The sequence below is a fragment of the Pezoporus occidentalis genome, unplaced genomic scaffold, assembly GCF_034315485.1.
Source record: "Pezoporus occidentalis ecotype Australia unplaced genomic scaffold, CSIRO_AGI_Poc_V1 ctg304, whole genome shotgun sequence".
In the NCBI taxonomy this organism is placed as follows: domain Eukaryota; kingdom Metazoa; phylum Chordata; class Aves; order Psittaciformes; family Psittacidae; genus Pezoporus; species Pezoporus occidentalis.
Window position 1 is genome coordinate 263,268 of NW_026914986.1, and position 15,367 is coordinate 278,634.

Consider the following 15,367-nt stretch of genomic DNA (forward strand, 5'->3'; position numbering starts at 1 on the left):
CAACTCAGGGACCCCCTGCACCCCGGGCATGCAGCCGAGGGGCTCCTGCGTCCGTCCCCCCCCCCCCCCATGGCAGGGCCCTGCCGCCTCCCCAAGACACGCGTGAAAGCCAGAGCTTGTGTGTTACAAAAATATTCCGTGCTTTATTTTACTCTGTGGTAGAAAAATAACATGGGCAGGACCCCAGAGCTTCTCGGTCAGGTGAGGGGATGGGGGGGGGACAGAGGATTCCGCTCCCCCCCCCCCAAAAGCACCCGGCCGCTCTCGCTGGGTGCCCTCGCGCCCTGCACCGGCTCCACAGGGCGACGCTGAGCTGGGAGTCAAAGGGGCTCCCCCATCCTTGGGGGGACCAAAGGATGAGACAAGGTCCAGGAGGGGACCCCACCACTGTGGAGCAGAGCACCAGCACGGGCCAGGGGGGGACCCCCAGCCATCGCCCCCCTGCCCCGTGCCGGAGCCCTGTGCACCCACAGAACCCCCTGGGAGCGGAGCCACGGGGTAGAACAAGAAGGCGACACGTACATTCTTAGTGACGACTGCGAAAGCAAACCTGAGGCCATTCTGCAGCCCCCTCCCCTCGCAGCCCCTCGGTGGGGAGCAGGGGGGGCCGTGGGGCCGGTGCCTGCAGAAGCGGAAAGCCGAAGCTGGGCCTCTTAAAAAGGAACATACAGGAAAAACCATGCGACAAATCCGCTGCCGTTTATACAAGGGCTTAAACACCAAAGAGCCGGACGTCAGCCTGCATTTCGGGGCAGCACAGAGCAAATCTGCGGGGCAGGGCCCATCCGCCGCCCCCCCGGCACAGAGACACGAACACAGCACAGTCCCCGAAGCGCCGGGCACCCGCCCGTCACGACTGGGCGTGCGGGATCCACTGACTGTCCATGGGGCGCCGCAGCAGCTCCTCCACGTGCCTCGCCACGTCCATGGTGTCCTCCAGGTCGAAGTCACCTTCAGGTTCCAGGACAGCATCGGGGCTGCGGGAGGCAGGGGGTGAGGAGGGGACCGGTTGAGGCGCGACGGGGACAGGGGACGTGATACCTACTTCTGGGCGTACATGTTGTAATGGGGCTGGGAGCAGACGGCGGGCGAGGGAGCCTGGTCCATGTAGGTGGCCCCTCCAGGGGTCGAATCACCTGATGGGTTGACAAACCTGCAGGGATGGAGGCTCATGAGCACGGCTACAAGGACAGGCTCCCTCTGGGGGGATTCCCATCATCTCCAACCAGCAGGGAGGGGACCCAAACCCCACACCCACAAACAGTTTCAAGATGCAGGGTCCCCAGACGACAGCATGGTGAGGGGGGACATCTGCCTTGCCATTGAACACACAGCCCTGCTGCAGCCATGTGCCTCTCCCCTGTTGCCAGCTCAGCACCAACGTGGCCTAACAGCAGAGGTGCCCTGGGCTGCCCCTCCCATGGGACCAGCCTTCAGGTCAGACTTACTCTGGCACCACTTGCTTGATCTGTGGCTTCACGTATCCATCCACGGCTTTAGCTGGAGGAAAGGAGGCAGCACTCAGGCCCCGAGGTGCCGGTGCGTTGCCACCAGCCTGCAGTGGGGCTGGGGGCTCACGCTACAGAGCCCCTGCAGGGCCGGATGCAGCACCGGGGCAGAGCGATGCTGTGAGCCCCGGCTCAGCCCAGGCGGATGCACGGAGGAGAGGGACACACGTGGAGGAAAGGGGCAGCGCTACCTGGCGTGGACTCACAGAGAACCGGCGTGTAGTACTTGGAGAACACCTCGTCCTTGGGCCGGTCGGGGAACACGTAGATGAGGTAACTGAGGTCTCCGAGGCGGTCGGCCAGGGAGCGGATGGAGAAGTCCCTGGTGGTGAAAGGCATCAGGTTCCAGAACATCCTCTCAGCTGGAAGACAAGAGCGAGGACCGTGGTGACGCCCAGAGCCGGCGGGGACAGGCTGTGAGACCACGCTGACCACGGGACGGCATCTCCCTCCCCTGGCAGCCGAGACGGGAGGTGCTGGAGCAGCAGCCCCAAGCCCCAACTGAAGGCCAGGCTGGGTCCATTGGGGCCGGCGCCCGGCGCGCACTCACAGGAGTCGAACTTCCAGGCGATGGTGATGCCGCCGATCTCGGAGTCGCTGAACCGCAGCAGGAAGGTCCCGTCGGGCTTGTTGATGAGCAGGTCGTGCGCCTGCTGCTTGTTGACGAAGCCCAGGATGGCCCTAGGCAGAGCGAAGGGCGTCAGGGCCGGGACTCGGCGCCGGGCACCATGGCGCAGGGCAGCTCTTACCCGTCATTCCAGTGCGGCTTCAGGTGCTTCTTCAGCACTTCCATGACCCCGTCAAACCACTGCCAGAAGGTGTAATTCCTCCCGGGCAGGTTTTCCTGTGGAGATTCCCACAGAATGAGCAAGTCCTTCAGCCTCCCGGCTGCTGTTCAGTAACACAAGCGGTGGAGACTCAGGGACACCAAAGCAGCCCTGGGGAGCACCGGCAATGCCTCTCCAAGGAGGCAGAGCCCCTGTGCAGGACCTACAGCACCCAAAGAGGAAGGTGACGCCTTCCCATCTCGTTTTTGCATCACTCCAGATGCAAGAAACGGCTCCAGCACCCCTGTGCCCCTCTGTGCAAGCTCACCCGGCGCAGAGCCCAGGCTGCTCACCCGGTTGAACTGGGACCAGGACACCGTGGTGCTGCTGTAGTCCTCCAGGTGGGAGCTGCTGCTGTTGAAGAGCTTCTGCGCCAGGAACACCAAGTTCTCCTTGGTGAGCCCGCGGCTGCTCTGCACCTCCGCCTTGAACTTCATGTTGAGCGCCTCGCACAGCTGCGGCCACTGCACCTTGTCAGGCACGGCAAAGGGCACGCGGCCCTGGGGACACAGAGCAGGGTCAGCGCCGAGCTCTGCCTCCAGTGGGACACTGAGCCCAGGCCCTGCAGCCCCCCCCTAGCATGGATGGGGCCTGTCCTGTCCCCCCCATGGCACTCACGGGCTCAGCAAAGGCATTGTCCCAGAGCACGGTGGCTGTGGCGTTGTTGTCCTGGCTCCCGTGCACGATGACCACCACGGGCAGGGACAGCGTCTGCCGGGAGCAAGGAGACCAGGATGGGCTGTGGGGCACTGCAAGAGCATCGCCCTGCAGAGGGGACCTGCCCGGTGGCTTTACCTTCACCTGGAACACCAGCTCGTTGCCACCAACGCTGAACTGGGACTCGAAGAGGATGGTGAACTTCTCCTCCGTCACCGACTCAGCCCCGCGGCGATCCGAGCGCTTGATCCGCTTCAGGGACTGCGGGGACACAAGGGGTGAGCACAGGGGATGAACGGGGACGTGGAGGGACACCGGGGTACAGCACAGCGGGGGTACAGCACAGATGGGGACACAAGGGGACAGGAGAGGGGGACCAGCGGCGCTCACCATGTTGCGGAAGTGGGCGCTGAGCGTCCCCGTGGCCTGGTGATACTCCATCACGCAGCAGTTGTTGAGGATCTCCCCGCTGCTCTCACTGGCACAGGAACACACAGGATAAGGGGCATCACCAGGGTGCAGCCCCCTTTGTGCCCCCAGCTTCTCGCTGCCTGCATCCTTGTCTCCCCCACACACACACACATCCCTTGCCCCCGGCATTACTTGTGGGTGCTCTCGTTCTTCAGCAGGGCCTTGGCTTGCTGCTCGCTGATGATGGTGGCCTTCACCTGGGGGGGGTTCATGTGCACGTTCAGCTTTCCCCCCACCAGGAGCCGCACGGTGGCCGCGAACTTGGTCTGTGTCTTCAGCACCTGGGGGGGCTGCTTCTCGATGATGAAGGTGCTGGGAGCAGAGAGGGATAAGGGGGAATAAGGAGGATAAGGGGATGGGGGTGCTGGCAGAGCGGACCCAAACCAGCCCCCCCCCCAGTCCCCCAGGTACCTGGTCACCAGCGCGGAGATGATGTCGGTGATGGTGCCGTTCAGCTCGGACAGCATCTCCTCCACCGGGCCCGGGATCGGCAGCTGCTGGCACAAGTGCTCAGCACGGCGAATCTGCTGCCGGTTCTGCCAGATGATCTCTGCCAGCTTCTCGCACCTGAGGACAGCGGGGCTCAGCACCGCGCCGGGGCTCAGCACCGCGCCGCATCCCGTGCCAGCACCCACCAGCTCTGCAGCACGTCCAGGGTGCCCTCGGGGGGCCCCCCGTTCCCTGCCAGCTGCTGCCGACGCTTCCACTGGATGAGCTCATCGTCCAGGATGGTCATTTGCTGCTTGCGCAGCAGCTGCAGCGTCTTCTGGTGCTTCTCAGCCAGTTCCTGCGGGGCAGGAGGGTGTCAGGGGCCGTGGGGACGGCGGCAGGGGCAGCGGCGTGCAGGGACGGCGGCACTCACCACGCGGTACTGCTGTAGTGTCTGTGCCTCCCGGTGCAGCCAGGCCTCCAGCGATGCCTTCTTCTGCTGCAGCGTTGTCTCCCGTGACAGGCGCTCCTGGGGACCCAGCTGGGAAAGCTGGGAGAACTGGGCTGGGGGACAGGGCACAGCGTTAGGGATGGTGCCACCAGCACCCTGGCCCCATCATCCCCCCCCCCCTCACGCCATCATCCCTCCATCACCCACCTTGGAGGCGCATGTTCTCCTGGTACTGGATGATGAAGTACTCCTGTGTCTGCTGCAGCTTCTTGAGCTCGTTCTCCGAGTCCTGCGTGATGAGCCGCAGCTCCTCGAAGGTCTGGTTGATCTGCAGGTGCTTCTGGGACATGGCATCCACCAAGGAGCCGGCCGGCGAGGGGCTCTGCAACAGGGAGCACTCATCAAGGGCAGGGGACCCAAAGCATCCCCCAACCTCAGCGCTGCTCCCATCACCCCGGTGCTGAAGCCCCCCCCCCAGGACCCCCTATAGCCTCACTCACATTGTTCGCCTCCCGCACGAGCCGCTGCTCGTGGTAGAGGATGTGCCGGATGCACCGCACCAGCTCCATGGGGCACCGGTCGTACGTGTTCTGCAGGGAGAGCACAAAGCTGAGCCAGGCACAGGGCAGGGGCACCCGTAGCCCCACAGCCCCTGCTTGCAGCACCCCATTCACCTGCAGCTGCGTGGCGTAGTGCCCCAGCTTGATCTTGAGCAGGAAGCCATCCTCACCCACTTGGTGGTCTGCCTTCTTCTGCAGCTCCTGGATCAGCCCCTCCAGCAGCTGCGTCGCCTTCACGTTCTCCTGCGGGTTGTCGAGGTCGATGGAGTCCCTGCGCACACAGAGCACAGCGGTGGCACCAGGGGCACCCCAGAGGTGGGTGCTGCCGAGCCCGGCACCCCGCAGGCAGGGACCCGCTGACCTACCACGCCTGGCTCTCGATCCACTGCGACAGGTAGTGCCGCACCTCGATGGGGAAGTGCTGCCCGTAGAGCGCCTGCATCTGCCGCAGGGCTTCGCCCTGGAGCTGCTGCGCCTGGATCCACACGGCCATGGCTCAGCACCTGCGGGAGACGGGCCCATCACAGCACCACGGGGGTTGAGGGGGGTCCAGCCCTGGTCACCCTCAGAAGCCCTCTTGGCAGGTTCCCCGGTGCTGCTGGAGCCGCTTCCAGCGGCCGAAGGAAGGGGGGTGCAAGGATGGGGCACCCCAGCTCTGAGCCACCCCCCCTTCCCTTTTCCATGGGGGGGCCATGGCCATGAGCGTGCCTCGGCGCTGCCTCTCCACATGGTAATCATTTCCTCTCGCCGTGGGATCGCAGCCATCGCTGGCCACGAGAATGAGGAAACGGGGCCGGGAAGAGGGCTGAGGGACCCACAGTGATGCAGAGCAGGGCCCCCCCCACACCCTGCGCTCACCCGGCTCCTGCCCACACCCTGGCACTGGGCAGGAGCAGACCCGGCCCCAAAGGCTCATGTGGCACCTCGACGGGTCCCTGGTCCCACTGCCCCGTGCACCAGTGCCACGGGGGAGATGCTGCTCAGAGCACAGCTTCCCCAAGCAAGCACTGGGGTGGTGCTGGCTCCGTGCAGAAGCACTGACAGATCCCCCACTTCATGCGGATCCGGTCCCTGGCTCACATGGAGCAAGCAGGGAGAAGGGACAGCCAGGGAGAGCACCTATGGAATGCTGGAGCATCCCTGGCTGCTGTTGTATCTACAGCTTGGTGGTGCCTGGACAACGACCTGAGGGCGACGCAATGGGGAGGGATCAGGGAGGGCCTGGGGGGCTCACAGCCCCTCACATTGAGGATGGAGCAATGAACAGTGGCTCATTACACCCAAACCACTCGGGATTTAATGTCCTCTGGAGGTGCCAGGCTGTGCCCCCGCGGGATGCAGTGACTGCACTGGACAGACACAAGCAGGGACTGTGGCAGGGGCACGCAGCAGGGGATGGAGGCAGCGGGTCCAAGCAGAGCAGCCACGAGCAGAACCCCTGAGCCCTACGCAGGAAGAGGAACAATAACCGAGGTTTGGCTAAAAATGAATTTTTCCCCTATAAAAAGGGAGGAACATTTCCACATTCCCAGAAATCACCAAGTTGGAAATCCTGCTGGCGAGGAGGCACTTGGGGAGGCATAAAAAAGGAGGGAAGGAGGGAAGCGAAGGCAGGATGGCTGACACGGGATGCTGCTGGTGGTTAGAAACTGCAGATGCTCCTAAGGGGCATTGGTGAGAACCTGCCCCAGCAGAGCAGAGCGGAATGGCCACGGCCACCACGCCACCGATGACCAAAGTCCCCGGCACAGCAGGGCCATCACAGGGACACAGCAAACAAGCACTGCCCTGAGAAAATGGTGATCGCTTCCCATCTCGCAGTGACAACACACTTCCCATTCCACTCCAGTGGGTTGTTAAGCAACGAGGCTGAGGCTGCTGCCACGGCGAGCGGCACACACCGCGCTCAGCTGGGGCCGGCCGGGGAGCCGGAGTGCAGGCACTGCTGCCAGGGAACCTGGCGGAAGGCAAGGCAGCATCACTGCAGCCTTCACCAGGGGACACGCAGCACCCCGGCACCGATGGGCAGTGCTGCTGCAGCGTCACACGTTACCCCGGGTCAGCCACACTGCAGCCGCCGGCCACAGGCGCGCTCAAACGACTGCAAGAGACAGATAATTGCAGTGGTTTAAGCTACTTTGCATTTACTTGCTGGCAGTGAGCTATAACCCACCCATTACTGCAGCTTGGTTAACCAGCGGCAACTCAACAAGCCACAGCAACGCGCTCACCGGTGACTTATCGCCTGCGGAGCGGCAAACGCGGCATGTCCCAGCCGTGGCAGCGCCTGTGCCATGACACAGGGAGGGAAGTGCCTCACAGGGCGAGGCTGGCAGCAGCTCCTTCCACGCGCCGCGGGCACGGCAGAGCCTGAGCACCGGCAGCGCCTGCCCAGGGCCGCTGCATGCTCACTGCATTCACTGCAGGCTGCTCACTGCATGCACGGGGGGAATGCTGACTGCATTCGCCGCAGGATGCACACTGCATTCACTGCAGGCTGCTCACTGCATGCACTGGGGGAATGCTGACTGCATTCGCTGCAGGATGCACACTGCGTTCACTGCAGGCTGCTCACTGCATGCACTGGGGGAATGCTCACTGCATTCACCGCAGGCTGCTCACTGCATGCACTGGGGGAATGCTCACTGCATGCACTGCAGGGTGCTCACTGCATTCACTGCAGGCTGCTCACTGCATGCACTGGGGGAATGCTGACTGCATTCGCCGCAGGATGCTCACTGCATGCACTGCAGGATGCACACTGCATTCACTGCAGGCTGCTCACTGCATGCACTGGAGGAATGCTCACTGCATTCACTGCAGGCTGCTCACTGCATGCACTGCAGGCTGCTCACCGCATGCACTGGGGGAATGCTGACTGCATTCGCCGCAGGATGCACACTGCATTCACTGCAGGCTGCTCACTGCATGCACTGGAGGAATGCTCACTGCATGCACTGCAGGCTGCTCACTGCATGCACTGGGGGAATGCTCACTGCATTCACTGCATTCACTGCAGGCTGCTCACTGCATGCACTGGGGGAATGCTCACTGCATTCACTGCAGGATGCACGCTGTGTTCACTGCAGGCTGCTCACTGCATGCACTGGGGGAATGCTCACTGCATTCACCGCAGGCTGCACGCTGTGTTCACTGCAGGCTGCTCACTGCATTCACTGAAGGATGCTCACTGTGTTCACTGCAGGCTGCTCACTGCATTCACCGCAGGATGCACACTGCATGCACAGCAGGGTGCTCACTGTGATCACTGCAGCACGCTCACGGCATTCACTGCGGGATGCTCATTGCATGCACTGTGGGATGCACACTGCATGCACTGCAGGACGCTCACTGCATACACTGGGGAATGCTCATTGCATGCACTGGGGATGCTCACTGCATGCACTGGGGATGCTCACAGCACGCAGCCACTCGGGATCTCCCCACAGGCAGGACACCCTGGCACTGGCACGGCCAGGCAGGGGCTGAGAGCCAGGCAAAGCTGCAGCGGTGCCACAGCAAAGGGTCCCGGCCGCAGCCTCTCCGCTCCCGCACCCCGGCCCCCGCAGCCCCTCCGCGGCTCCCGCAGTGCCCGTTCCCATTGCCCGGGGCTCCGCGCGGTGCCGGTACCGGGCCGCAGCCGCCGCAGTGAACGCTCGGACACGGGGTTCCTCGGCACCACCGGGAGCCCGCGATCGCTTCCAGGTCAGAGCCGGCCCCGCTCGCAGCGGCAGGGCTGGACCCAGCGCTATGGAGCTATGGGGGGGGAGCTCTGCTACTGTCGTACCCCCCCCCCCGCAGCCCCGGTGGGAGGGCATCCTGTGCCCCACAGGAAGGGCAGCCCCAAGCAGGATCCAGCCCCAGCTGGGCCCCAGCAATGGCAGTGCTGGCACCCACAGAAGGACTCCGCATCCCCCAACACAGACACCCCTCCCCTGCCCCATCCCAGGGGACCAGCTGGAGCTCACAGTGCTCCCAATGCCCCCCTTAACAAGATCCCAGCGGGGGGCCCCCCTGACACGTGGCCTGCCCACTGCAAGCAGCGAGTGCCTCTGCACCGCATCCTGCCCTGCAGCGGGGGGCACAGAGGACCCCCCCCCACTCACCCAATAAGCCCAAAAGAGCCATGGCCGCTCCAGCCAGAGCTCCCCCATGCACAGGAGCCCCGGGGCTCGGCACGTTCCAGCTCCTCCGGGGCACCGGAACCGCAGCCCCAGCTTGGCTCCAACTGCACTCACCGGGGGGGGTCCCGCACGGCTCTGCCCCATGCACCGCTGCGGCGCCCCAGCCCCACGGCGGCTCCGGGCTGGCCGTTTCGCCGGCTCTGTGCTACAGGAAGGAGAGGAGAGCAGCTATTTCCTTCCAACATGTCAGCTGCCTGCGCAGGGCAGCCAGCCCCGGGCTGCTGGCAGCTTCCTCCAGCACCGAGCAGCAGAGCTGGACCCGGTCCATGCTCATCCCTGGAGCCAGGCACAGCCACAGCGGGTGGGATGGGACCCCAGGGACCGAGGCAGGAGCTCAGCACAGGGGGAGATGGGCTGGACCCATCGGCACCACACGGCACCAGGAGCACCGGTGCCCCGGTGAGGGGGCTGCAGGGCTGGGAGCGGGGCAGCTCGCCCGGCTTGTGCCTGCCTGCGGTTTCCAGCCTTGGGATGGGAGGCAGCAGCGCGGGAGGGGAGCCCCTGCTGCCAGCGCCGTGCTTTGATGGGTTTTGCGTGGCCTCTGCTTCTGCCCAGCAGCATCGGGGAGGGAGCAACCCACAGCCCCCGGCCCCCACTGCAAACCACCACGGCCACTGCGAGGGGCCCATGGCAGAGGCACGGCTGGTTCTGAAGCACAACGTGAGCGCTGGGAGCAGGGGCAATGGGCGCTGCTGCGGGTGGGCAGAGCTGGGGCCGGCAGTGCCAGGAGCGGCCACGCATCCGGGGAGCCACAAATGGGGAACTTGCACCATGACAGGAACAGGGAAACTCCACACAGAGCCCGATGCTGCCTGGGAGAAACCAGCCCCACACGGAGGTGGAGATGCCATGAGCCTGGGGCTGAACCTGCCCGCTGGCATTTGCTGCCCTTGGGAAAGGGTTTCCACCTCTCTTCGGATTTTCCCTTCCGAGCAGGGGCCCAGAAAGGCGTCAAAGCCAAGCCACCAAAACACCCGGTGAAATCCCAGCCAAACCCCCCAAATCCAGGGGCTGGGACAGCGAGAGGAATCCACCCCAGTGCACCGAGAGCCGCCCCAGAGCAGGGAGCATGGTGCTGGCGCAGGCACCAGTGGCAGGACACCGGCAGCACTGAGCACCCACCCGGCACCCATGGGCATGAGTCCAGTGTGCATCCCACAGGATACCCACCATGGGGAGTCCCATCCTCGCCAGCGCCGGTGCCATCCCTACCAAGCCCACAGCCAGGATTAGGGAGGCCTGGCCATGGCACTGCCCACCCACAGCATCCCAGCTCCATGGGGACACAGCCACCACGTGCCAGGGCACTTGAAGAAGGAATTTTAGCTCCCCTGTAACCCTCACACCACTGCAGAAACAGGGGAGATCCAGCCGCAGCCTCCATCCCAGGAGCAAAGAACCCCACATGCAGCCCTGAGGAAAGGCAGGGAGGTGATGGGCTCCCAGTGACCCTCCCCACTGATGGGGCAGCAGCTTCAGGCATAAGAATGGGACAGGGAGATCCAGGACAAGGGAGAAGCCCCTGCACCTTGTTCATCCTTCCAGCAAGCCAGCCACCCCCTGGGGACCCTGCAGACACCCCAGCACGGCTCCGGCACCGAGCCTGCCTCCAGCACAGCCCTGGGCTCACCACTAATCCCTGCTCAGACCAGCAGCAGCACAGGAGGGATGGGTTGGTTGGAAGGACCTGAGGATTAAGCTCATTTCAGCATCGAATTAGTCCTGACTGGGGTCTGGAGACACAATTTCATTTTCTCTGGTGCGCTCCAGGGAGCACACACAATCCCACTAATCCAGCTGCCGGCCAGGGTGGATTTGCAGAGCAGGACCCGTGTGGGCAGCACAGGCAGCAACAGCACTTCTCCGGCCGCATCCATCCCCTCCGGCCACTGTACATTGGTGCTCTCTGCGGGTTAGGATGTGCAGGAGCCACCCCTGCCACTGGCACAAGCATCCCATGGGACAGCAGGCACATCATGGCACGGGCATCCATGGGACAGCAGGCACACCATGGCACGGGCATCCATGGGACAGCAGGCACACCATGGCACGGGCATCCATGGGACAGCAGGCACACCATGGCACGGGCATCCATGGGACAGCAGGCACACCATGGCACAAGCATCCCATGGGACAGCAGGCACACCATGGCACGGGCATCCATGGGACAGCAGGCACACCATGGCATGGGCATCTGGGGACAGGCAGAGGGACACCACTGACAGCCTGGGGAGGAGGCACCGACCACGCTGCAAGCAGACCCTCACACCCTCATGTTTGGCAGGGCAGGGCCCAGGCCAAGTGCTGTCAGGCACCATGAGGACAGGCAGGACCCCCAGAGCAGCCCCTGCATCCCCTCCAGGCTATTCACAGCCACTGGGTGCCGGCGTTTGTGCTGCAGCAGCTCCATGCACAGCGATGCTCTCGCATGGGTCAGCAGAGCAGAAGGGAGGGAGGGTAAAGCCTTGCCTCCGGAAGAGGGGGCACACAGACCCGCAGGGACACCGGCAGGAGGGAGGACTGCTCAGAATGGGAATTAAAAACCCAAACCACCAATGGTTTCTGCAGAAAAACCTCCTTCAGAGCAGGTAAATCCCAGCCAGACCCGGCCAGGCTCACACACAGCGTTCATCCCTAACGGGCACAGCACATCCAGGCGGGAGAGCTGGGGTTTGGCTTTCCTGGCCCAGGATGCGCTCCGCAGGCCCAGGAGCAGCAGCAGCCGCTGGCAGTGCCGGGGCAGGGCAGAGCCCCCGGTGCCGGCTGCACCACGAGCACCCCCCCTGAGCGCACCCAAAGGCTCCGGTCAGCGCTGGGGTCACCCATGGAGCGTGCCGGAGCGCGGCGGCCGTGCCAGCCCCAGCGTTAGCACCAAACGGGGCAGCGATCGGTTTACAGCTGCTCCGGGGCTCAGATACCGCCAGCCAGAGCCGCTTGCTCTGCCGAGAGCTCTGCAGGCAGCCAGGGACCAGGCACCAGACACCGTGTGCCCCAGTGCCGCGGGGCAGCACCGAGCGCTGCCCCAGCCCCAGTCCCCTCCCCGCGCTCTGAACCCAGCGTTTATCTCTCCTAACACCACAAAGACGCCTCAGTTGCAGCGAAAACGGAGATTGCAAAACTCACCGGCGACTGCTCCAACAGGGAGCGCGGTCGTGCCCATGGCACGGCTCGGTTACAGCCCCACGGCCGCCGGGCAGAGCATCGCCGGTACCGGGCCGGGGCGGCGGAGCACAGCGCACGGAGCGCTCCCACCTGCGAGCCGCCGGCGCTCCCGGCCCCTCTGGTGCAGGCAGATGGGTGGCTTCTGCTTTATCAGCAAGTCAGCTCAGCCCTATCGCCAGGAAGCCGCGCTCGGCTGTGCCTCCCCCTCGACACTTCCCAATGCGGCGGGAGAAGCGGCTCACAGCAGCCTACCTTTTATCAGCCAGCAGATGTTGCTAGAACTGTTGCTGCATGTACCACGCAGGCATGCCCAGCACCGCTTGGATCCCTGCGCCGGCCACATGGTGCCAGGGTAAACACCCCCGCCCCCTTCCTCCCGGGATCAAAACACTTGGGGGTTGCAAAATAGACACCCCATGAAAGGAAAGGCACGCCACAGGAACAGCACAGCTGTCGAGGCGACTTCTCCCGAGCATGCCGGAGCTGCCTGTGCCACCACAGAGCTGAATCCTGACCCGGCGAGGTGGGGACTGGTGACCCCCTGCCTCTGCCCCACAGCCACTGCGGTGCATTCGGCCCCGTAATGTGGAGGCTGCTCCGAGGGCAGCACGGACATGCAGGGGATGGGGATGGGGATGGGGGGGAGGTCCTGCTTGACCCCGGGGCTGCCCATGGAGTGCAGCCTGACTTACAGTAATTCCTCACAAAGCAGAAAGTCATTTCCCAGCTGATGGGGCCACTTCACTGTACTCAGCACAGCACAGTCACCACTCGCTGCCCACGCCGTGGAGGAGTACAAGGAGCAGGGATTTTTCGCACGCAGAGTATCTGGGTTTTGCTATCACTCGAGAGCGAGCTGGGAAACCCCACGGCGAGGACCTCGCAGCCCCGCTGGAGTCAGCACTTCCCCTGCAGTGAAGGGGAAGGTCCCGCCAGAGGCTCCATGCAACCCTGTGCCAAGCATCCCCAGCTGCAGCTCCCTGTCCGCAGCACCAGCATCCCTCATCCTGCCCTGAAGCATCAGCCCCGGGACAAGGCCGGCGCACAGAAGCCAGCGCGGCGGCTCTAGTGACAGATGCCAAGGGAGGACACCAGAGGGGTGACAGCCGCCCGTCACGCCCCGTTCCCAGCCCTGCTCTCCCGTGTCCCCAGGCATGGGCTGTTGGCACCTCTCAAGCTGCACCAGAGCTCCTCCTCCATGGGCCTGCTCACGCAGCACAGCACGGCATGGCCCTCCCGGCCCCGTGGCAAGCCACGCTCTCCAGGGATAGTTATAGAACCAAAAGCCAGGGAGTTGGGCTCCATCCTCATACCCAGCACCTCAAGGACCCAGGAGCCATGTCAGGACAGGCTTCGGGCACATCAGGGCTTGCTGCAGCCACCCACAGGCAGGTGACCCCAACACCCCCAGTGCCTCCCCCTTGCCCAGAGCCACATGGACAGGGCAGCACCAGGCAAAGCTCCGCTATGGGATCACTGCACTGGCACAAACCCAACCTCAGCCTCAGAAGAGAGCCCCACAGCAGGCACCGGCCCTCCCGGCCACAGAGCCTCCCTCTGAAGAGGGGGCAAAGCTCCTGCAGTGCAGGGCTGGTTCCTTGTGCCCGCGGTGGTGGCTGGGCTCTGCAGACCATCCCCGTGGCGCACACAACGGCCTCCTCCATGGATGTGGATGGCTGCGATGCCGTTGGGAACGCCGGGGTGGGCGCAGGCAGCATGAGCCAGGAGCACCGTGCTGCAGCAAGGTGTGCGGGGACTTTGTGCGCAGTGTCCCTGCCATGGGTGAGCCACGCTGCGGTGCTGTGCGCTGCAGGATGCGCCCCAAACCCTGCGGACAAGTCACTTGTTGTCACTGCCTGTCCCCCCTGCAGAGCCAGGCGGGTGCCGGCGCCCACATGAGCCGGGCGCGGGGGTCCCGCAGCCGCCGCGGTGTGGAGCTGCGGGGATCCCGGCCTGGTGCGAGCCCAGCGCTGGGCACGGAGCCCTGACAGCTCCGAATCCACCGGGACAGGTGGCCCCGGCCCCACCGGCCCCAGGCCCGGCCCGCGCTGGGTGAAAGGCCACCGGGCGCCGCCGTCCCCGCGGTGTCACCGCTCCCGGCAACGTTTTCCACCCGCCCTCGGCTCTGCCCCGCGCCGCGGAGCCGCGCAACGTCCCAGGGCCGGCACGGGGGACCCCGCTCCCCGCCTGCGGGACCCCCCCCACCACCCCCGGGCCGCCGCTCCGCCAGGGCCCGGCCCGGGGTACCGGGAACCGGCCCCGCTCCGCCGCGGCTTCGAGCGCCCCCGCCCCGGGACGGCCCCGCCGCGGCCCGCGCAAAGTCCGCTCTTCCCCGCCGGGAGCAGAGGGGGGGCCCCGCGGCCCTGCCCGCACCTGCGCGGCCCCCCCCCTCTCCGGCCGCCCGCAGCCAGGCCGCGGCCCGGCCCCGCCACCGCAGCGCCCCCCGACCGGCCGGGACTCCGAAACACCCCGGTATTTACCGACGGGGGCAGAAGGCACCGAGCTCCGCCACCCGGCCGCCTCCCCCTCCAGGTGCCCCCGGGCCCGGCCCCACCGCCCCCCGCCCGGCAGCGGAAAGCGAAACCAACCCCGGCCCCGGTCCCGGTTCCTGTCGGGGGCCCCGCTCCCGTCCCTACCTGCGGCCGCGGCGGCGGCTCCGGCTCCGCTGCTCCGGCGGCTCTCGGCTCTCGGCTCCGCCGCCGCTCTGCCCCCTCCGGCCGCCGCCGCCGCCGCTCCTGTGCCCGCCCCGGCCCGGCCCGCACGGCACCGCCCCCCCCCCCCCCCCCCGCGGCACCGCCCCGTTCCCGCCCCCGGCACCGGGTAACGGCACCGGGCACGGGCAGGGCCCCGAGCAGCCGCGGGCTTCAGCGACGGCCACGGCGCGGCACAAACCGGCACCGGGTACCGACAAAGGCCAAAGCGGGACCGGGCGCTGGCAGGAGCCAGCACCGGCACCAGGTGCACATGGGAGCCCCGACGGGCACCGCCACCCCCGTCTGAGCCCTCCGGCTCTCTGCCCGGCTCCCCGTCACCGCCATCCCTGCCCACGGGACGGGCTCTCCCCCCGCCGGTGCCCGTTGCCCCCATGAGTACTGCTCAGCCGTTTCTCCCTGCCTGC

At 65.6% G+C, this 15,367-nt stretch overlaps 1 protein-coding gene across 2 annotated transcripts; it reads right to left on the reverse strand.

Moving 5' to 3' along the window:
- Positions 1-116: 116 nt before the first annotated feature.
- LOC134168225 (signal transducer and activator of transcription 5B) lies at positions 117-15,003 on the reverse strand. Of its 2 annotated transcripts, XM_062627673.1 has the most exons (19): positions 14,886-15,003; positions 5,269-5,406; positions 5,018-5,174; positions 4,844-4,933; positions 4,551-4,725; positions 4,326-4,456; positions 4,099-4,250; positions 3,875-4,030; positions 3,596-3,775; positions 3,383-3,470; positions 3,131-3,253; positions 2,954-3,046; positions 2,629-2,835; positions 2,258-2,352; positions 2,059-2,189; positions 1,700-1,870; positions 1,449-1,500; positions 1,046-1,153; positions 117-977 (listed from the first exon to the last, which is right to left on the reverse strand). In XM_062627673.1, exons 2-19 carry the CDS (start codon positions 5,394-5,396, stop codon positions 851-853), a joined length of 2,364 nt encoding a protein of 787 aa, XP_062483657.1. In that variant the 5' UTR covers positions 5,397-5,406; positions 14,886-15,003; the 3' UTR covers positions 117-850. The 2 variants fall into 2 exon arrangements, with proteins under 2 accessions (XP_062483657.1, XP_062483658.1); XM_062627674.1 differs by lacking the exon at positions 14,886-15,003 and having other exon boundaries at positions 1,715-1,870.
- Positions 15,004-15,367: the final 364 nt, after the last annotated feature.